General features: G+C 37.3%; 1 protein-coding gene across 1 annotated transcript in view; it reads right to left on the reverse strand.

Moving 5' to 3' along the window:
- Positions 1–21,624, reverse strand: part of LOC137021451 (testis-expressed protein 264 homolog) — a 66,084-nt gene that overhangs the window by 24,443 nt on the left and 20,017 nt on the right. The window contains exon 2 of the mRNA XM_067387898.1: positions 19,608–19,829. Within this exon, the coding sequence (XP_067243999.1) occupies positions 19,608–19,829 (222 nt within the window). The remainder of the gene's footprint in view (positions 1–19,607; positions 19,830–21,624) is intronic.

The raw sequence follows: 21,624 nt of genomic DNA on the forward strand, positions 1-21,624 counted from the left end.
AAAAACATGGGGGACAGGCAGCAAGTGTCTTTTTACCAGCGGTAGACCACCATCACCATTATCTGCCACTTAATCTCTAAAAATATGTTTAAAAGGTCTTAGACTCTCTTATCTTCACATTTGTAGAAAATAAAATCCAAGGTGAGGGTTACAATTCTGCTACAAATGTACCACTATTTTGACAAAACAGAAAATAAATTTATTTCAAGAAACATTGCAGACTGTATGCTATACAGTTTAACAGATTAACTAGATGTTACATTTTTAGAAGACAATGCAATGTTTTGCATTGCCTGGAAAGTGCAGTTTCTAAGCCGATCTAAATAGTGTTGTTGGGCACGTTACTTTAAAAAAGTAATTAGTTATAGTTACTAGTTACTTCTCACAAATAGTAACGGAGTTACATCATTATAAAAGTAAATTACCAGGGAAAGTAACTATTGCGTTACTTAAAAAAAATAAATAAATATGTCAAATAACTTGAATGCCCCCATTATTAAATATAAGTCTAAGAATAAATAATTCTTGATCCGACTCTTGACTCATGATCCGCTCTTGCTTATGAAATTTCTCTGTACTGTGCAATACGTGTTGGTAGCCATTAAAGAAAATGTTGTTTTATATATATGTTTAAATAGTCCTATGTAATGTTTTAAATTAATTTACTTGATTATGAAAAGTGAACAGCATGAGTAAGATGCATCATAAGATGCGCAATATATTGGGAGTCATGGAGTGGGTCAGACGTGATTTTGACCACTTCATTAAGTTTTGTTGTATAGAAAGCCTCTCTTTAAAGTGAATTTCATTTTGTAAAAATTGTATCTTAATTGTAATCAATGTTTCATCAACCAACTGCCTGGATTTAATAAATAAGAAGCAAATATAGCAGAAAATATAATCATGGATGCGCAGGCGCGATCACTGGCGCGTGAACTGGAGCGCGAAACTCAGCGTATGGTCTGCTTGCCTCGCAGACATGAGAAATATATCTATAGAAAGCTTGAAATATCTAAAAACGAAAAGAAATAGGCTACTCTGATTACGTAGCCTAATCTGAATGAAATGTACATTCTCTTTCTAGGCGTGTCCAGTATATGCGGAGATGATGAGAGTCAGTAATATCAACTTCATCTTTGCAGCCGACACTAATTCAGAAAACATTACTTTATTAATAAACAATTAAAATGTCTCCTTGCTGTTTTTTGTCATATTCATAATCATTACCGCTTGCCGGTTCTTTATGGCAAGTGTTATGCGTGCGCTTGAGTGCATATTACATAAACGCTCATTATTAGTTTATTCTCTACAGTATTTAAGAAATTAAATGAATATAAATGTGATTAGTCAACTAATGGCTTAAATGAACAACTACAAGTCGACTAGAAAAACTTATTTCACATGTTTTCGATCCAGCATGTCACAAAGGGTATTCTGGCTTGAGCTCGTGCTCAGCTCGCATGCTCTGACACACACACACACACACACACACACACACACACACACACACACACACACACACACACACACACACACACACACACACACACACACACACACACACACACACACACACACACACACACACACACACACACACACACACACACACACACACACACACACACACGTTTGTTTTTGTGAATTGTGGGGACTTTCCATAGACTTCAATGCATTTTACACTGAACAAACTGTACATTCTATCCCCCTACCCTGCCCCTACCCCTAAACCTAACCCTCACAGGAAACTGTGCAAACTTTTACTTTTTCACAAAAACTCATTCTATATGATTTATAAACCCATTTACATTGTGGGGACCGCTGGCTGGTCCCCACGATGTAGGTGAACTCAGGTTTATATTACATCATGGGGACATTTGGTCCCCACAATGTAATATAAAGCACACACACACACACACACACACACACACACACACACACACACACACACACACACACACACACACACACACACACACACACACACACACACACACACACACACAGACAGACAGACAGAGCATTGCACATTATTATCAGTTTAAAATTATATTTGTGTATATCCGCAGCACACACCAGAGAAAAAACTTTAAATATAAGGAATAATAGTAGTGATGATTGCTTGGCAATTAGGAACATCAGATTTGACATATATCACAAAACAACATGGTATGAATTTCTCCCAGTCCTTTCTTTATCACAAGTCGACAAGTTCAACATCACAAAGACTCTGAAATTTTGCACGCAAAGCAACGACTTCATCCTTTTACACAAACAACTTTGTTCGAAGAAACTTGCTTTCTCAGATTAGTGTGGCCTATTTGCACTGGCTAAATACATTCTATTGGTCTTTCCTTGTAAATCACTGACCCAAGAAATACGTGTCAGTGTTCGGTCTTTTGTCAAAGCCATTTCCTTAAGCTAAATGGTTCTGGTCCTCCTCTAAGCTCCTCCGAGCTCCTGAGACTCCAAGCTCACAGTCCACTGCTCCTAAATTTCATTACAGGTCTGGCCGAAAATCCCCTGGCAGGAAACAAGAAGGAAAGCTGAAATTTGCATGCGTTATCTTGAAGGAGAGGTTCACCAGTTTGGCAGGATCCCCTTTGTAATTTCTTAAAAAAAAAAAAAAAAAAAAAAAAAAAAAGAGGACTTGCAACTACACTTGTGGTGAAAAATGGGCAGTATGACTAAGGAACGATTAAAAAAAGTCTGTGTTTCAGACCATCAATAAAGAGACAATATCTTATTTGCTGGGAAATGGCAGAATCACTCTCCATGATGAATGGAACATCCCAGGAGCTCTAGGGAACAACAGAAAAAATCCATGAGAAGGTAAAAATATATTTCACATAGGACAAGATAAAAGAACATTTTAGGGAACAGACTGAAAGAAGAGATCTAACATGATACCTTATCATGATGTTGTCCACAATCTTCACAAAGTGTGCATCAAATTTCTGACATTTCACTGTAAGAGGCTCTAGCACATTTCTCCTTTCCAGGAGAGGCTGCACCAAATATTGTCTGTGGATAGCCAATAATAGGCAACTGAAATTCATTTCCATGAAGGCTACTTCATGAACTATATCACTTTCACAACCTCCAAAGATAAAATTTCTAAATTAAAAAAATGAGACAAGAAAATCTCAGCCATGTGAAACTCCATGGTTACCAAGGAAACGTTCGGAAAGATTTCCATGGAGATTAGATCCTTTGATATCCCAAAGAGGAAAGGGATGGGAGAGAGGGAAGCATCCGAAGACACAGATCTGATGAGAAAATCCATCATTAGAGAGTTTTTTTTTTTTTTTTTTTATCTGAGAGAAAGAAAGACAAGGAATCCCAATCAGTGCATATCATTACTGAGCGATTCCAGTCTTCAACATGGGCTACTCAAACTCACAACAGCCTACTTTGCTAATGGGGAAGCCCTCCAATTAACCCCAGCAATTAAATTTCTCTTAACCATAGATGAAAGACAACTACCTCAAAGTTACTTTGACTTGGATCTAAAACCAATTTTGTTATTTTTCGTACAATAGAAAGGTCAGATATTGAGTAAAGGCTAGACATGAAAGATCACGGTGACCTTACGGAGACAAAACAAAACTGAGAATCTTAAATTCAACTTCAACAAACAGAAATGTTTTATAAACTTTGATGATACAAGAAACAGCTAGAAGGCTTTGAATTAGAAGACATCAAAGACATTAAAAGAGGACATATTTTAATTTTGAAAGTTTTGGGGCAGTAAAATGTTTAATGTTTATGAAAGAAGTCTCTTATGCTCACCAAGCTGCATTTATTTGATCAAATAAACTGTAAAACAGCAATATTGTGAAATATTATTACAATTTAAAATGTAATTTATTCCTGTGATCAAAGCTGAATTTTCAGCATCGTTACTCCAGTCTTCAGTGTCACGTGATCCTTCAGAAAGCATTCTAAATATGCAACAAAACAGTAAAGAATGCCTGAAACAGTACGGAATGCCTATTAAGGTCTAATAAGCAACACATAAAAAGTGGACTAATGTGGATGTCAAAAATCCAAAAATCCTCTTAGCTCTTCAAAATGGATGTACAGGAATCCAGTCAACACTCTAGAGGTGTGACTGATTCAGCCAGGATTTGGCTAAAGAAAAGCAGAGGGAGAAAGTGAAAGAACGATAAACACGGAGGGGGAAAAAAGCCGCAACCAGACTACACGACAAGGCGAGAACCCCTAGTTCATTTTCACCTCATGGGTCAGAGCGGCATTTCATTTACACCTCAATGACCACATACACACAATCCCTCCTACACACACTCCTCCAGCCACAGCTTGACCGCCTCCAGCACGCCGTTTCGACACATATCGGCCAGCTCGCTTCATCTTTTCTCACCTCACACAGGCACAGACCCAAAAACACATTCATCTAGCATAAAATATTTAAGCTAATCAAAAATCTTTGACTCTCTCTGTGGTTTGAGCCACATTAGCATCTACTTCCACAGTCACTGCAGATGCTACTAACACAAATCCTCTTTAATTCAGGGTTGTTCATGTGTCCTGCAATAGCTGATGGGAGATTACTGGTCTTATGCCTTGACTCGCTTAGGTCCTGAATTATAACATTTCTTTCAGCTTGACTGACACATCCACACCCCTTGAGGGAAGCGGGACAAAAAAAGCCCCCAGCTTTGAGTTTAGAAAGATTATTCATCCATCCACCTTGTAATTTAATGCATGATGATAACAACACCATCAAGCGGCATCTTGAAACCTTCAAAAACAAAAAATAATACATTTCCAGCACCACAACCATGCAAATATCATCTTGACCCCCCCTCCCCCCACCTTCCTGTAGTAATTTCGGATTCATCTTATCTTAATTCTCAGCCACTTTCGCACAGAGGGCTGATCAATCATATTCAAATGTGACATTTACCTCCCGCAAATGTTCCTGGACTCCCCAAGGCTCTGGGACAAAAGTCATGTTTGAACTGCTGGAACGGAACAGGCCGGGTAGAGGGACGTGTTGTCGTCCCTCTTGTGGCCTGACCAGACATTCGCCGCTCTCCAATGTCTCATATCGCACACTCCCGGCAGGCACGTGTGCACGCACACACACACACACGCACACGCACACACACGCACACGCACACACACACGCACACACGTGCACCGCAGCTCTCTTCCTAACTCTGCCAAGAACACTTTTACATAAGCTTTCTCAACTTTTGCTACTTTTTTTTGACGTATGTGAATGTCACAGGTTTGGAGAGAATGATCTTATTACCTTTATTATTACTTCCACTTCAAAGCTAGATAGTATACTATTAAAATGTCAACATATAATATATGCAATAGACAATGCACTACTGTTCAAAAGTTTGGGGTCAGTTAAGTTTAAGAAATTAATACTTTTATTCAGTAAAGATGCATTAAATTGATCAAATGTGACAGTAAAGACATGTATAATGTTACAAAAGATTTTAGGAGAAACATCTGAGATGAAGTTGAAACTTAAATTAAATTTCTGTCATTAAGTATACTCACCCTCATGTCGTTCCAAACCCGTAAGGCCTTCATTCATCTTCAGAATTAAGATATTTTTGATGAAATCCAAGAGTTTTTTATCCCCCATAAAAAGCAGTGTAATTACTGTCATTCAAGGTTCAGAAAAGTACTAAAGACATTGTTAAAATAGTCAACGTGACTACAGTGGTTCAACCTTAAATGTATGACTTTATAAAAATAATGACTTTATTCGACAAATTTGTTGAAATTGCTTTCTATGGGGGACAAAAAACCTCTTGGATTTAATCAAAAATATCTTAATTTGTGTTCCAAAGATGAAGGTCTTACAGTTTTGGAACGACATGAGGGTCAGTACTTAATGACAGAAATTTCATTTTTGGGTGAACTAACCCTTTAAAGAGCAATTTCTGTGCAATATAATGTTAAAATAAAACGTGAACAATGTTAAAATGTGAACATCATATGCCAATTAGTAATTTGAAAAAAACAAAACAAACAAAAAAAAAAATGTACCATGGTTCATGAATTTGATAATCATTGAGTGCCATGGTACAACCACAGTAGTTTTCTGTAAGGGTGAGAAGCCCACCTGCCTGATTTAAATATTCAATGCTCTAGAGTAATGAGTGTTAATGATTCAGCAAGGAATATAAGGTGACAGAGGAAGTAAACTAATGAATATTTCATGACACAGGGAGAACAGCAAAGCCACGGGTGGCGACAGCTGGAAAAAGAGAATAGAAAACAAACAAACGAGTCAAAGCACAAATTAAGAATAAGTGTCACTGTCTGCACCTGGAAGCAAACTATAAAAATTCACTACTCTCATGATGTGTGTGCATTATGACTTCTCAGCCACATCAGAGAGTCTAGTCATGGGTCACAATCAGCTCTGGCTCGTGGTCAAGAAGGCCATATGGCTGAGTGGGCAGTAGACTGTCTAGAGGGAAACACACAAACACTGGCAGCGGTAAAGGCCAGCAATGTCAATACACACAGAATACATACACACCTACTATCCAGTCAACCTTTCAGGTTTTCCATGTATCCGTCTGTGCCCTTTACTAGCAATGATCTTGGCTCAGGCCTGCAGGGTGCCCAAAAATGCCCGCAAGTCCAACAGCTGTGCAGCAGTCTCTGTGGATGCTGAGGGCACCTCTAACAATCTTATGAACAGCATCCTTACAATACAACTCAACAGACACTTTTCTGTTAAAATAAATATGATTACTGATGAACTGCTAAATTTAATAATCAAAGTCTTTCTGTAAATTTATATTGGTATGATCCAATTAAACCAGATGTTTTCTCTGACACTTCTATAGATAGATAGACAGACAGACAGACGAATGGATAGACACAGATATATAGACGAACAGATAGACAGAGACAGACAGACGAACAGATAGACAGTCGAACGGATAGACAAACAGATAGATAAATAGACAGATGGATAGATTGACGGATAGAGGAATGGATAGACAGACAGACAGACAGATAGACAGACAGACAGACAGACAAACAGATAGACAGACAGACAGACAAACAGATAGACAGACAGAGATGTATAGACGAACAGATAGACAGACAGACAGATGAACAGACAGATAGACGAACGGATAGACAGATAGACGAACAGATAGACAGACAGATAGATAAATAGATAGATGGATAGATAGGCGGAAAGAGGAATGGATAGACAGACGAATGGATAGAGACAGACAGACAGACAGACAGACAGATAGATAGATAGATAGATAGATAGATAGATAGACAGATAGATAGACAGATAGATAGACAGACAGACAGACGAATGGATAGACAGACAGATATATAGACGGACAGACGAACAGATAGACAGACAGATGAACGGATAGACAGATGAACGGATAGACAGACGAACGGATAGACAGACGAACGGATAGACAGACGAACGGATAGACAGACAGATAGATAGACAGACGAACGGATAGACAGACAGATAGATAGACGGATAGAGGAATGGATAGACAGATAGACAGACAGACGAACGGATATAAAGACAGACGGACAGACGAACAGATAGACAGACGAACAGATAGACAGACGAACAGATAGACAGACGAACAGATAGACAGACGAACGGATAGACAGACAGATAAATAGACAGACAGATAGATAGACGGATAGAGGAATGGATAGACAGATAGACAGACAGATGAACGGATAGACAGACAGACGAATGGATAGACAGACAGACAGACGGATAGACGAACAGACAGACAGACGAACGGATAAGACAGATTGACGAACAGATAGACAGACAGATAAATAGACAGATGGATAGATAGACGGATAGAGGAATGGATAGACAGATAGACAGATGAACGAATAGACAGACAGACAGACGAATGGATAGACAGACAGACAGATAGACGAACAGACAGAGAGACGAACGGATAAGACAGATAGACGAACAGATAGACAGACAGATAAATAGATAGACGGATAGATAGGCGGACAGAGGAATGGATAGAAAGAAGAACGAATAGATAGAGGCAGACAGACAGACAGATAGATACATAGATAGAAAGATAGATAGAACATACATAAACTAATACGTAAATAAATAAATGTACAATTATTTAATATAATATTTACTTCAGTCACTTTCTTCAGTAAAAGCAAGTTTTTGACTGGAAAAATTAAAATAAGACAATAGAATTTTTGATTTTAAGTTATATTTATTAATTTTAAATAAATTATGTATGTATAAATTATAATACATGCATAAATTAATTTATTTTAATTCAATAATTAAAATAATTATACTTTTTTAAATTATTTCAAGTCATCAAGGAGGATCTGTTCAGACTGAAACATGAAAGTTGTTCCAGGACTGATTGGTGGGTTAATGGTTTTTAAATTTATACAGTGTAAAATTAACTTAAAGATTATGGTAATTTTAATATAGTGGTAGACTTCAATTTAGATTAAGTACAATGGCTTTCAATGATGCTGCTGACCAATTGTGTTTAGGGGTATTATTAGAAACACATTAAGTGCACATCCTTCATCAAGACGATCAAATGGCACTTAAAGGGGTAATTCACCACTGACAAGATGGTCTTTTATTAAAACGTGGCTATCTATGCAGTACAAAGGCGATTATTATTATTATTATTTTTTAAACTGTGCTACATGATTAAAACAGAAAACAGAGAAAAAGGGCTGTGATGTTCCCTTTAGCCGAAAAGGTAGGAAAACTTCAATGCCCATAATGCAATGGGCTCGATCCGACTGTGAGTGGAAATACAATAAATACTGTAGTTTTCACAAAAGCTCTGGAGCTGTCAAAATACTTTTGCTGAGAAATAAGCAGGGATACATTAGTGCAGGTAACAGCAAAAGGAGTGCACATTTTCATTTACATATACTACCAACATCGTATCAATAATTCTGGTTGAAAAAACTTAAAAGTTCTATTTCTTGCTCGGAGCAGTGATCAGAAGCATTACAAACCAGAAAAATGTGCAAAAAATACAGTTGCTTCATTTATTTAGGGAGGAAATTCAGAGAAGAGCAGGCTAGACAAGTAGCTTGTATAAAATTCATCACACGTTCTGCTAATATGACACCCCTTCACCTGAAATACCAAACAGCTAATTAAGAAACCAGGCAACTGAGACTGTGAAAACACACAGCGTGACACCCAGTTGTCAATTCTATCTAAAATAAATGCCAATAACATACCCTGGATGGGAATTTAATCTTAATTAAACTTTTCCTTGTAGATGTTCACATTTTGTGCACCTTTGAGTGGAATGAGGAAAGGCTGCAAAAAATATGTTGCGTCTGTCCTGCAGCGTGACAATAGGAGATTATCAAACATGGAGCTTTTTCATGAGCAAACAGCGGGAAGGTTTGGTTCATGTTGTCATCCTTCTCCAATAATCTTTAGAGGGAGCTTTTGAGCTAAAATGTCACTGTGGCATTTGGAAGAGCATTTCTTCTGGTCCAAGAAGTTCAAGCCCACTTTGGTTGTTTGATTGTGGCTTAATGCTGCAGGATGGAGAGGGAAGATAGAGAGGTGGACACAGCTAGATAGACATGAATTTGTGGTACAATGGGAACAATATCAAAATTCTGATCAGAGCAAAAGTATTTGACATTCCAAGTGGTGATGCACTGACTATCAGACATTGCAATACATATTCCAGATGACAAGGAAGACAGTTGCCCACACCATCAAGAATTTTGAGTAGTTTGAGGTTTGAATTTATGACAACCTACCAATCATGCAGGAAACCGCAAATGACATTGCATGAAACAATGTCTTTTTTCCAAATGTTGTCATCTTATAATAGTAATTTCCAGTGTTTTCAAAATCAAACCAAAAATTATAATTAATTTACTCATTCTTGTGAAGTACACTTCATTTAAAAAAAAAAAAAAGTACTTATTACAGAAATTATAATATACTATATTTAAAAGGATATACTTACATTTTAATTCCAATTGAACTTTAAATTAATTTAAGTACATTATGATATGTAATTTCATAATTACTTCTAATTATGGTAAACTAAAACATACTTTAATGTAATTTCTGTTGAAACTTGTATGTTGTTTATTTAAATATATTTGTAATTTGTAATGAAGGAGTTGCAATGTAATACATTTAACATATATTAACTTTAATAAAATGTAATATCGAATAGCACACTACAGAGGGTGAGTAAATGATGAATTTTCAGCCAAAATTTACATAAACCCTGCCCCCAGAAACCTGCAATAAAGCGGGTGGGGCCATGTTGGGCTGCTTTAGAGAAGAGGAAGAGTTGTTGTAGTAGAGTGTTGTTACCATGCCATCATTTTACGCCAGACTGCTTCACAAACGAGGGTCAATTCAACACTGACTTTGCACAAAAGATTAACATGACGGCACATGCTAGTCAATGAGTTGAATCAACTCCACAGCAACTACATAAATTTATCCACTAATCATTCAGAAACGTCCAGTTGCAATCTAAAATTTGAACGTTTTTTCTGAGTCTCTCCATCCGGCTGAACACGGTTACTGACAAACTTCATTTTGGCTGCGTGAGATTCTCCAGCTTTGTTATTGTTGAGCAAACGAAGCATGAGCTGTTAAAGTTCCACCCTCTTCTGGAAATAGGGCTGGGAGCAGCAGCTCATTTGCATGAAAAGGAACACACAGAAAAACTTGAAAAGCTATAATAAATGATCTGTGGGGTATTTTGAGCTGAAACTTCACAGAAACAATCTGGGGACACCAGAGACTTATATTACATCTTGTAAAAGGGGCATTATAAGTCCACTTTAATTGAAGTATTCTGACAGTTCAGGAGTTCTGATAGCCTTATATGATTTGAGGTAAGTATATAACCACTTAACAGTTCAGATGTAATTTTGGCTCATGTTGCAACAGTTGTTCTAGTTAGTGCAATGTCACCTGTGCACTGGATTTCTCAAATAGTGCCACAGATTTTCAAATTGGGTTGTCTGTCAGCCACCATTCGTCCAGTGTAAATAATGAACTTCCACCCAAGCGTCAGTTTATCTAGGTTATCTTGCAAAAATTTCCTGGATATTTCACCATTTGTTTTTTTCTTCTGTTTTAACAAGATACCCAAGTCCCAGATAACGAAAAGCCACCCCACAGCATGATGCTAACTCCACCATATTTCACAGTAAGTAGTGTTTTCTGAGGTGTTACATTTGCACCACACTCATTTTTTGGAAGAATTTTGGCTGGTCTGACAAAAATTTTCCCACATTGCAAGTTGCAACTGGGTCACTATTATGCTACTTGGCATTTCTTGATCTTTTAAATTTTAACACTGTGCCTAGTGGAGCATCTAATAATAATAATTTATGCATTTGTTTTAATTTATTTCTGTTCTTTAGTCTTGATTTTCACAGTTTGCAACTTGAATAATGATGCCTTAATTAGGAGGGTTCAATCTAGAATATGTGTTTGTTACTTTAAAGATTCCCATTATAATAGGGAGTATAACTGGAACGAGCCAATTTAATAGCAAGTGTGTCCTCATTATGGATTCTGCAACACTAAGACAGAACAAAACAACATAGTTCAGTGATTTTTTTCTCACTAAAGACTATTTTGAACATAAACAATGACATATTAAAATAATTAATTATGATTTTCAGTGCTTATGACTAAAACTATCCCAGAAAACAAAACATCAAGTAGAATGACTGAATTATACCAAACACTGAACTTTTTGGAGGCGCTGCAGTGTAGAGATAATATTGTCAAAAAGTACAAAATCTTCAAAATTGGCTCTAATACCAAAGATTTTAGATTTGATCTGGATCAATGAACTACCATTGTGTCTTGAGAAGAAATCAAATTGCAGGACTGAGGTTAGGAACGACCAAGTCGTAATGAGCATGTAGTGTTATCTTAGCACAGGTAACCTGAACCTCCTGGATCAATACAGACCAGCAGGAGAACAGAGAAGGAAGCAGGGTCTAAAAAAGATTCTTCTGTATACTCACGTAAGAGAAAATGAAAGGCTAAGACTGACAAATATTGATCCCATTCATTCAATCATGATCTCCAGACACTTTCTGCCATCTCTTGCCCTTTCTGCCTTTGATGAGGACTGCTGAGGTTCTGCGTGACATGCGTGAGTTATACGGGGCCATCAATGATGTGAAAGCTTGTTCTCTATGCTGTAAGGATGTATGATGGTTGTGATGATTCCCTGAAGTGTTAAACTCAGGTCAGCGTATCAGAAACGGTTGTTAATGGGTTGTCTGGGATCAAGTGACAATTTAAGCTTGAATTGACATGGAATAAGTCACGCATGTGTAGTAAGACCGTGTATGATGAGTTTCAGTATTTTTTGTTACATTTTCTGAAGATAATATAATATATTTTGATAATTTACTCACCCCCATGATGTTTAGGTCTTTCTTTCTTCAGTAGAAAAGAAATTAAGGTTTTTGAGGAAAAAAATTCATATAGTGGACTTCAACGGCTACCAATGGGTTGAAGGTCCAAATTGCAGTTTCAGTGCAGCTTCAAAGGGCTCTACGTGATCCCAGCCGAGGAATAAGGGTCTTATCTAGCGAAACGATTGGTCATTTTTCTAAAGAAAAATTAAAAATGTATATACTTTTTAACCACAAATGCTTGTCTTGCACTGGCTCGGCGATGCGCCACACATTACGTAATCACATTGGAAAGGTCACAATCAAGTGTTTACAAAGTAAACATGCAAAGACCAAGTCAAACACCCTTTTCAACAAAAAAGTAAAACAATGATGTTGGACGATTTTGAAGTTGGAGGAGAAAATGGGATGGAAATGTCAATGTTTTTTAAAAAAAATGATTGATTGTTTAGGTAGATAAGACCCTTATTCCTTGGCTGGGATCATGTAGAGCCCTTTGAAGCTATAAGGAGAAAAACCCTGGAATGTTTTCCTCAAAAACCTTCCAGAAATTTTAATTCTGAAGTGAACTAATCCTTTAATAGTGAGACCCTAAACTAAAGTGTTACCCATATTTTAAGTTAACAACATCAACAACAAAAAAACTTGGGTCCCTCAACGCAAAATCTATTTCTTTAAACTTTGCAAAAAATATACTCCAAAAATTCATTTATTTACAAACCAGAGTACCCGGATCCTTCTTCTACGCAGCCATGATGTTGTAATTGATGCAGTATGTGGTCTGGCATTGTCATGTTGGAAAATGCAAGGTCTTCCCTGAAAGAGACGACGTCTGGATGGGAGCGTATGTTGTTCTAGAACTTGGATATACCTTTCAGCATTGATGTTGCCTTTCCAGATGTGTAAGCTGCCCATGCCACACGCACTCATGCAACCCCATAGCATCAGAGATGCAGGCTTCTGAACTGAGCACTGATAAGTTTTCCAAAAAGAACTTCAAATTTTGATTCGTCTGACCACAGAACAGTTTTCCACTTTGCCACAGTCCAATTTAAATGAGCCTTGGCCCCGAGAAAATGCCTGCACTTCTAAATCATGTTTAGATATGGCTTCTTTTTTGACCTATAGAGTTTTAGCCGGCAACGGCGAATGGCACGGTGGATTGTGTCCACCGACAATGTTTTCTGGAAGTATTCCTGAGCCCATGTTGTGATTTCCATTACAGTAGCATTCCTGTATGTGATGCAGTGCCGTCTAAGGGCCCGAAGATCACGGGCATCCAGTATGGTTTTTCGGCCTTGACCCTTACGCACAGAGATTGTTCCAGATTCTCTGAATCTTTGGATGATATTATGCACTGTAGATGATGAGAACTTCAAACTCTTTGCAATTTTTCTCTGAGAAACTCCTTTCTGATATTGCTCTACTATTTTTCACTGCAGCATTGGGGGAATTGGTGAACCTCTGCCCATCTTGACTTCCGAGAGACACTTACACTCTGAGAGGCTCTTTTTATACCCAATCATGTTGCCAACTGACCTAATAAGTTGCAAATTGGTCCTCCAGCTGTTCCTTATATGTACATTTAACTTTTCCGGCCTCTTATTGCTACCTGTCCTAACTTTTTTGGAATGTGTAGCTCTCATGAAATCCAAAATGAGCCAATATTTGGCATGACATTTCAAAATGTCTCACTTTCAACATTTGATATATTATCTATATTCTTTTGTGAATAAAATATAAGTTTATGAGATTTGTAAATTATTGCACTCCTTTTTTATTCACAATTTGTACAGTGTCCCAACTTTTTTGGAATTGGGTTTGTAATAAAAAAAAAAAAATTGTTAAATAAAATGAGTGTATGAGAACAGTAATAGTGAAGCTTGCCTTAGCAAGTACCCATGACCAGAAAGCATGCACAATTCTGTTAAATCAAGGTTGAAGAATTATATTTTCTGGTCAAACACGCATGGGTAAGCGATACCATAATGTCACTTTACTGCATATTATAAACACAAAGAAAGCAGAACAAGGTTTCCACTTGAACGACCTCCTCTCCAGGAACGGGTCTGGTTGCCATAGGGATTCCCTTCTGCTGTCCTAGTCAGAATTAGAAGCGTTTCTGTGCAATCTGCCCACGAACAAGAGAGGACCAACCTTCCGTCTCACATCACCAACTGCCTTCAAATTACTCATTCTGACTGTATGCAAAGTTCAATCATCTGCAGCCCACACAAGCTACGGACAGACGGCCTCTGCCATTTTTATTATTCATGACGAGAAATATTTGCCTTTTGTTGGTGAAGTAAAAAGAGAGGGCTGTTTAAAATGGAAATTCGCTTCTAAAAGATATATTTAAGAGTGACTTTGAAAACGCCGCCTGTGAGGCATCAAGAGAGCAGAATGAATGTAGGCGCTAGAAAAAAACTCTGTGTTTGGCAGGCTTGTGTGTGTCGATTAGGGGCAGATATCCGCAGGTCTCTAGTGATTTGATGCATATGCAATGTATGTTGATATACTGTAGGAATTGTGTTATGTAACGTAAACAAAGGCACGTTGGATGTGAATCGCGGGTTTGATTCAGAAGAGTTGTGGCTGTCTGAGATGTTTGATGTGATTAAAAGAGTTTTTTTCCCTCAGTTGCAACTGAACATGCTACAAGGACAGCATATTGAAGCAAAGACTTTGATGGAAAAACAGAACATGCAACAAGCAGCTAGGGCATTCGTGTGATTGATTTTTCTTTTTTTTTTATTTCAAAAATCCTTAGCTAGCATGCTGCCAGAGTGCTATTCTTTAGCTAAGAACTTTAATCACTTTTCGTTAACGAGAACGAGTCTAGATTTCATTGGTTCAAAAAAGGTACAAAAAAATCTGTCACCCAATCAGTACCTTTTCAAAGGTACTAATATGTACCATTTAGATACTATGTACACTTTAGGTAATAAAATGCACATTTAAGGTACTAATATGGATATTTTAGGGATAAATAAGGTACAAAGGAGTACCTTTTGAAAATGAACTGCCCCAGTAACAGATTCATAAGCATTTTTTTCTGAGAGCATGGTTTAAACAGACTAAGATTTATTGGGTTATGTTTTAAACAGTTTTGAGCATCTGCCCATAATGCTGGATTTTTATAGGGGACCTAGTATGCCCATTTTCACAAGATGTAATATAGTCTCTGGTGTCTCCAGAATGTGTCTGTGAAGTTTCAGCTCAAATACCCCACAGATCATTTATTATAGCTTTTCAAATTGGCTGCAAATGAGCTGCTGCTCACGGCCCCCTTTCCAGAAGAGGGCGGAGCTTTAACAGCTCACATTTCAGTTGCTCAGCAACAAAGCTGAAGAATCTCACGCAGCCAAAATGAAGATTGTCAGTATCTGTGTTCAACCTTATATTGTTCAATCCGGAATCGGACGGATGGAGAGTTACAAAAGTTACAACTTTTAGAATGCATCTGGATGTTTCTGAATGTAAGTGGATAAATGTATGCAGTTGCTGTGGAGTTGATTCAACTCATCAACTAGCATGTGCTGTCATTTTAATCTTTTGTGCAAATCCAGCATTGAAGACTGGTGTAGTGATGCTGAAATTCAGCTGAAATTGCATCACAGGAATAAATTACATTTTAAAACGTATTAAAATAGAAAACTTAAAGGGATAGTTCACCCAAAAATTAAAATTTCATGTTTATCTGCGTACCCCCAGTGCATCCACGATGTAGGTGACTTTGTTTCTTCAGTAGAACACAAAAGATGATTTTTAACTCCAACCATTGCCGTCTGTCAGCTGTATAAGGTGGGTCAATGGGAACTTCTTTTATAAGAGATTAAAAGAGTAAATAAAACTTGTCCAACTGCGTTCAGCACTCGCTTAGTGAGGTCTGATCGCACTCTGACAATGGACTTCAATGCGATCAGACCTCACTAAACGAGTGCTGAACGCAGTTGGACATAGTGGTGTATTAGAGGTAAAAAATGATATAAATACTGTTCGGTTTCTCGCACAAACCGATCGTTTTGTATCTTAGGACATCAGTGTGTCGTCATGAGCCGCAGGGTTTAATTTGGATTTGTCTAAGCAAGTTTTATTTACTCTTATAAAAGAAGTTCCCATTGACCCACATTATATGGCTGACTGACGGCAACGTTTGGAGTTAAAAATCATCATTTGTGTTCTACTAAAGAAACAAAGTCACCTACATCTTGAATGCCCTGGGGGTAAGCAGATAAACATCAAATTTTCAATTTTGGGTGAACTATCCCTTTAAACTCTAATAATATTTCATAATACCACTGTTTTACTGTATTTTTGATCAAATAAATGCAGCATTTGTGAGCAAAAAGGCTTCAAAAACATAAAAAAAAAAATTAAAAAAAAACTTACCAACCCCAAACGTTTGAATAGTAGCGCATGCTTTGCACATCCCTAATATAGAAATTATTTAACTCATCTGTAGCCCACCTTTCCACTTCTCAATTCTAATATTCTCAATTCTGAGACATCACGCACAAGCCAAATCCTTCATAATTCCACAGCTTGCTGCACTCATTCAAGACAAACAACACTGTAAGGGAGCACACGTTAATAATTGACAACAGATTATTCAGACGTAATAAATCTATGCAAAATTTATCGTCTTGGGACAACTACAAATTAAGTTCTTCACTTAACTGAACAACACAAGATACATTAGGGACCACATACATCTACTGGAATAATGTGAAACAGGTTTTAAACAATCTGCCACTCCTATGTCCGAGCAGATGGAATAATCATATATAATGATGATCCCGAGTGGTTGATATAATAGATGTCAGCATTAAACTACAATTGGTCTACATAGATGTACTTCAGACTTTCTTAAGCCTAGAGCAGTTGATGATATCAAGACTTCTATAAGGGACAGAAAGTAATCATGCATGAAAAAGGCAAGTGGAAGGACACAAACAGTAGGCGATAAGTTATCTAGCAGCTGAGCAGACCAATCTCGAGGCTGGAGGAGGCAGGAGCATGAGACTGTTGGCTGCGTTCATACTGAGGCTGCATCAGGGCAGATGGTGGGGAGAGTTGAGGAGGCTCATACACACACACACACACACAAAGAGAAATACTGCCAAAAATATGGAGAAAATGTGATGGCTTTCAAAATTGTCACTAAAAACACTTGGAACACCTTGACAACACCCTAGCAACAAGCCAGTGACCAGGCAAGCACCACACAAATTTTCTTCAAAAATGTAAATATCTAATTTAGTTTAAAAAAGTCTAGTTTAAAGGGTTAGTACACCCAAAAATTCTGTCATTAATAACTTACCCTCATGTCGTTCCACACCTGTAAGACCTTCGTTCATCTTCAGAACAAATTAAGATATTTTTGATAAAATCTGATGGCTCAGTGAGGCCTCCATTGCCAGCAAGATAATTTACACTTTCAGATGCCCAGAAAGCTATTAAAGACATATTTGCAACATTGCTTCATGAACCTTCAAAGCTTTACGAATCTTTTGTTTCGAATCAGTGGTTCGGAGCGTGTATCAAACTACCAAAGTCACGTGATTTCAGTAAACGAGGCTTTGTAACGCCATAAGTGTTTCGAAATTTCAATGGTTCACCACTGGGGGGCGTGACTTTGGCAGTTTGATATGCGCTCTGAACCACTGATTCGAAATAAAAGAATCGTAAAGTTTCGAAGCTTCATGAAGCAGTGTTTTGAAATCGCCCATTACTAGATATTGTTGAATAAAGTCGTTATTTATTTTTTTGGTGCACAAAAGTATTCTCGTCACTTCATAACATTAAGGTTAAACCACTGTAGTCACATGAACTGATTTAAATATGTTTTTAGTAGCTTTCTGGGCATTGAAAGTGTTAATTGTTTTGCTGGCAATGAAGGCCTCACTGAGCCATCGGACTTTATCAAAAATATCTTATTTGTGTTCTGAAGATGAATGAAGGTCTTATGGGTGTGGAACGACATGAGAGTGAGTAATTAATGACAGAATTTTCATTTTTGGGTGAACTAACCCTTTAAAAAGTCTAGTTTAATTACAGTAGAATCGAAGAAGGAAGGCTAAAATTACGTTTGTTTGGAGTTAGTTTCGGTAGTTCGAAACAGCTTGCCAAAGCCAAATTTCCAGAAAAGTTTGCCAACCACTGGTCCGTGGCGATTACGTAATAGGTAGGTGTGCTCTGAAGCTCCACCTTCCTTGACGTGGAAATCTTCTCTGTTTCATTTGTTCTGTTCAGTTCGTTGAGGTAAGAGTGAGTAAAAAAGACAGAGATGCTTTATATGTCATTCTAATTGAAAGCGTGTACAGTGTTTAACACTGTAAAGCTGCTTGCTTTAAAGCAATCTCTTGTATAAAGTGCTATATAAATAAGTGTGACGTGACTTTACTTTACTCTAATTGAAGAGCTGGTGCAAACATATGCACATCGCTTTGATCAGATGCTTTCTTAAGTGCCGTTTTCTCACCACTGTCATTTTTGTTGTGTTTATTTTGTTGAGAGGAAAGTGTGCAGCACATACATATTTATCTAAATGGCACTCTCAGCAACATGGCTGGAGGCTGGATGTTCGCTAACAGTAATTATCGCTGCAAAGGCATTTCAAACTTTTTACCCCTAAGCGAAGAACGAAAAAGAGCTTCGTTGTGAGTATATCGGGGCCTCAAACCATGGCTCCAAAATCTTTTTGAGTGTGCATCTTTACTCTGAAACAGCTTTCCCTTCAACACCAAACTTTTCTGTCCTTATGCACCATCTCACCACTTACCTCTTTCCCAATTCACAGTCCTGCTATTCTCATTTGTTGCTTTCTTTGGCCTCCGTCCCCCTGCACTTCTCTCTCTTTGTCCTTAATTGCTATGATTAAGTCTACTGCTTAATAATTACTGTCTCCATCCCTCTAGAAAGAGGCCAAAAACACTGACAAACTAAGCGTTCATTCCCTCACGACCTCTATATGCCCATACACCAATCATGTTAAAGGAAACAGAAGAACACTGTCAGAATCAATCACACTATAAATTAAACACACCTGAATTAGCCAATAGCAAAGTTCCTGCACAAACACAGCATTCAAGTGAAGTTGTAAAGCTTTGAATTTTAGAGAACAGGCATTTGGTGAATGATGAAGAAGAGGATGTTACCTTGATGTAGTAGTTCAGCTGAGGATAGACCCTCTGCACCCCCAGGAAAACAGAGAGAGGGGTTCGGTGAGGGAAGGAGGCTGTGACGACATGTGTAACCTCTGGGAAAAAGAAAACCCGAAAGCCCTGCTTCTCATACAGCTGCTGCTGGTCCTCATTGGGTCCGTCCTCACCTTCACTCAAAATACTGCCAACAGCATAGCGGCACTTCTGTGCTGGAACCTACAACACACATAAACACACATTTCGTAAAGCAGAACCAGTGCAAATCTTGGAATTACTCTTAAATTAGATTATTTCATCAATAAAGACAATGAAAAAAAAACACACCATGTCAATAATTAAACATACTGAAGAAAATATGACAAGAATAAAGCACTGATAAAAACAATGCATAAACAATATTTTAGAAAAAGAAAATATTTCAAATAATCTAGTCAGAGTATGCATGAAATTGATCAAAAGTGACAGTAAACACAAAGATTTCAGAAAAAAAAAAAATGTATCAAAAATGTTTTCAACTGATAATTAGAAGGAATGTTTCTGCATCACCAAACCAGCATGTTAGAATGATTTCTGAAGGATCATGTGACACTGAAGACTGGAGTAATGATACTGAAAATTCAGCTTTGCCATCTCAAAAATAAACTACATTTTAAAATATATTCAAATAGAAAACATTTATTTTAAATTGTAATAATATTTCACAACATTACTGTTTTACTATATTTTTGATCAAATAAATGCAGCCTCGGTAAGCTAACATTAAATGGGACCTACAGTATAATGCCCCTTTTACAAGATGTAATATAAGTCGCTGGTGTCCCCAGAATGTGTCTCAGCTCAAAATACCCCACAGATCATTTATTATAGCTTGTCAAATTTGCCCCTATTTGGGTGTAAGCAAAAACATGCCATTTTTGGGTGTCCCTTTAAATGCAAATGAGCTGCTGCTCCCGGCCCCCTTTCCAGAAGAGGACGGAGCTTTAACAGCTCACGCTTCAGTTGCTCAACAACAACAAAACTGGAGAATCTCTATGGGAGGCCGTTTCAGCATAAAAACGTTCCAGCATTACTCGTCGTAATTATATTTTTACTAGTAACAATTAAATTAAAGAGCTCTATAATTTAATTTGTACTAGTAACAATTACAATTATAGAGCTCTATAATTCAATTTTTACTAGTAACAATTATGATTGTAGAGCTCTCTAATTGAATTATAGAGCTCTGCAATTGTATTCTTACTAGTAACAACTGAATTGTAGAGCTCTATAATTCAGTTTTTACTAGTAACAATTCCCATTAGAGAGCTCTACAATTCATTTATTACTAGTAAGAATTCAATTGCAGAGCTCTGTAATTCAATTGTTACTAGTAATAATCCAATTGCAGAGCTCTACAATTCCACTAGAGAGCTCTCTAATTCAATTGTTACTAGTAAAAACTGAATTATAGAGCTCTCTAATTGTAATTGTTACTAGTAAAAACTGAATTAGAGAGCTCTTTAATTCAATTCTTACTAGTAACAATTCTAATTACAGAGCTCTATAATTGTATTATTACTAGTAAAAACTCCTATTCATGAGATGCAAAACAGATTGCAGATTTCCCGCCTACAAAGGTGCGTTTCAAAATAAAAGCCCTGTAGCGTGGTTCTGAAGTATCCTGAAATATTTTACAGACTTAGGTAACATATTAATCATGTTCACATTAAAGCAAAATTAAGATGATGCCTGAGATGAAAGCCTATATTTAGTCGTTATATTCATTCACCTTTGTATATTGGTAAAGCTAAGAGCCAAGAACACTCCATATCACTGGACATAGGGTGAAATGCCCTATATTTAGTATTGTTATGCAATAATAGAATGATTATCGCGGATATCTAATACAAAATAAACACCTCTAGTTGATTATCAATTTGTGTTAATAATAGGCGATTTGGCGCTGGGATGTGTTGTTTTTGAAATTATGTTGTTGAGTGCTCGTTGTCACTGTTATCAGAGGCGCGTGCAA

This window comes from Chanodichthys erythropterus, chromosome 6 (genome assembly GCF_024489055.1).
Source record: "Chanodichthys erythropterus isolate Z2021 chromosome 6, ASM2448905v1, whole genome shotgun sequence".
Classification (NCBI taxonomy): Eukaryota; Metazoa; Chordata; class Actinopteri; order Cypriniformes; family Xenocyprididae; genus Chanodichthys; species Chanodichthys erythropterus.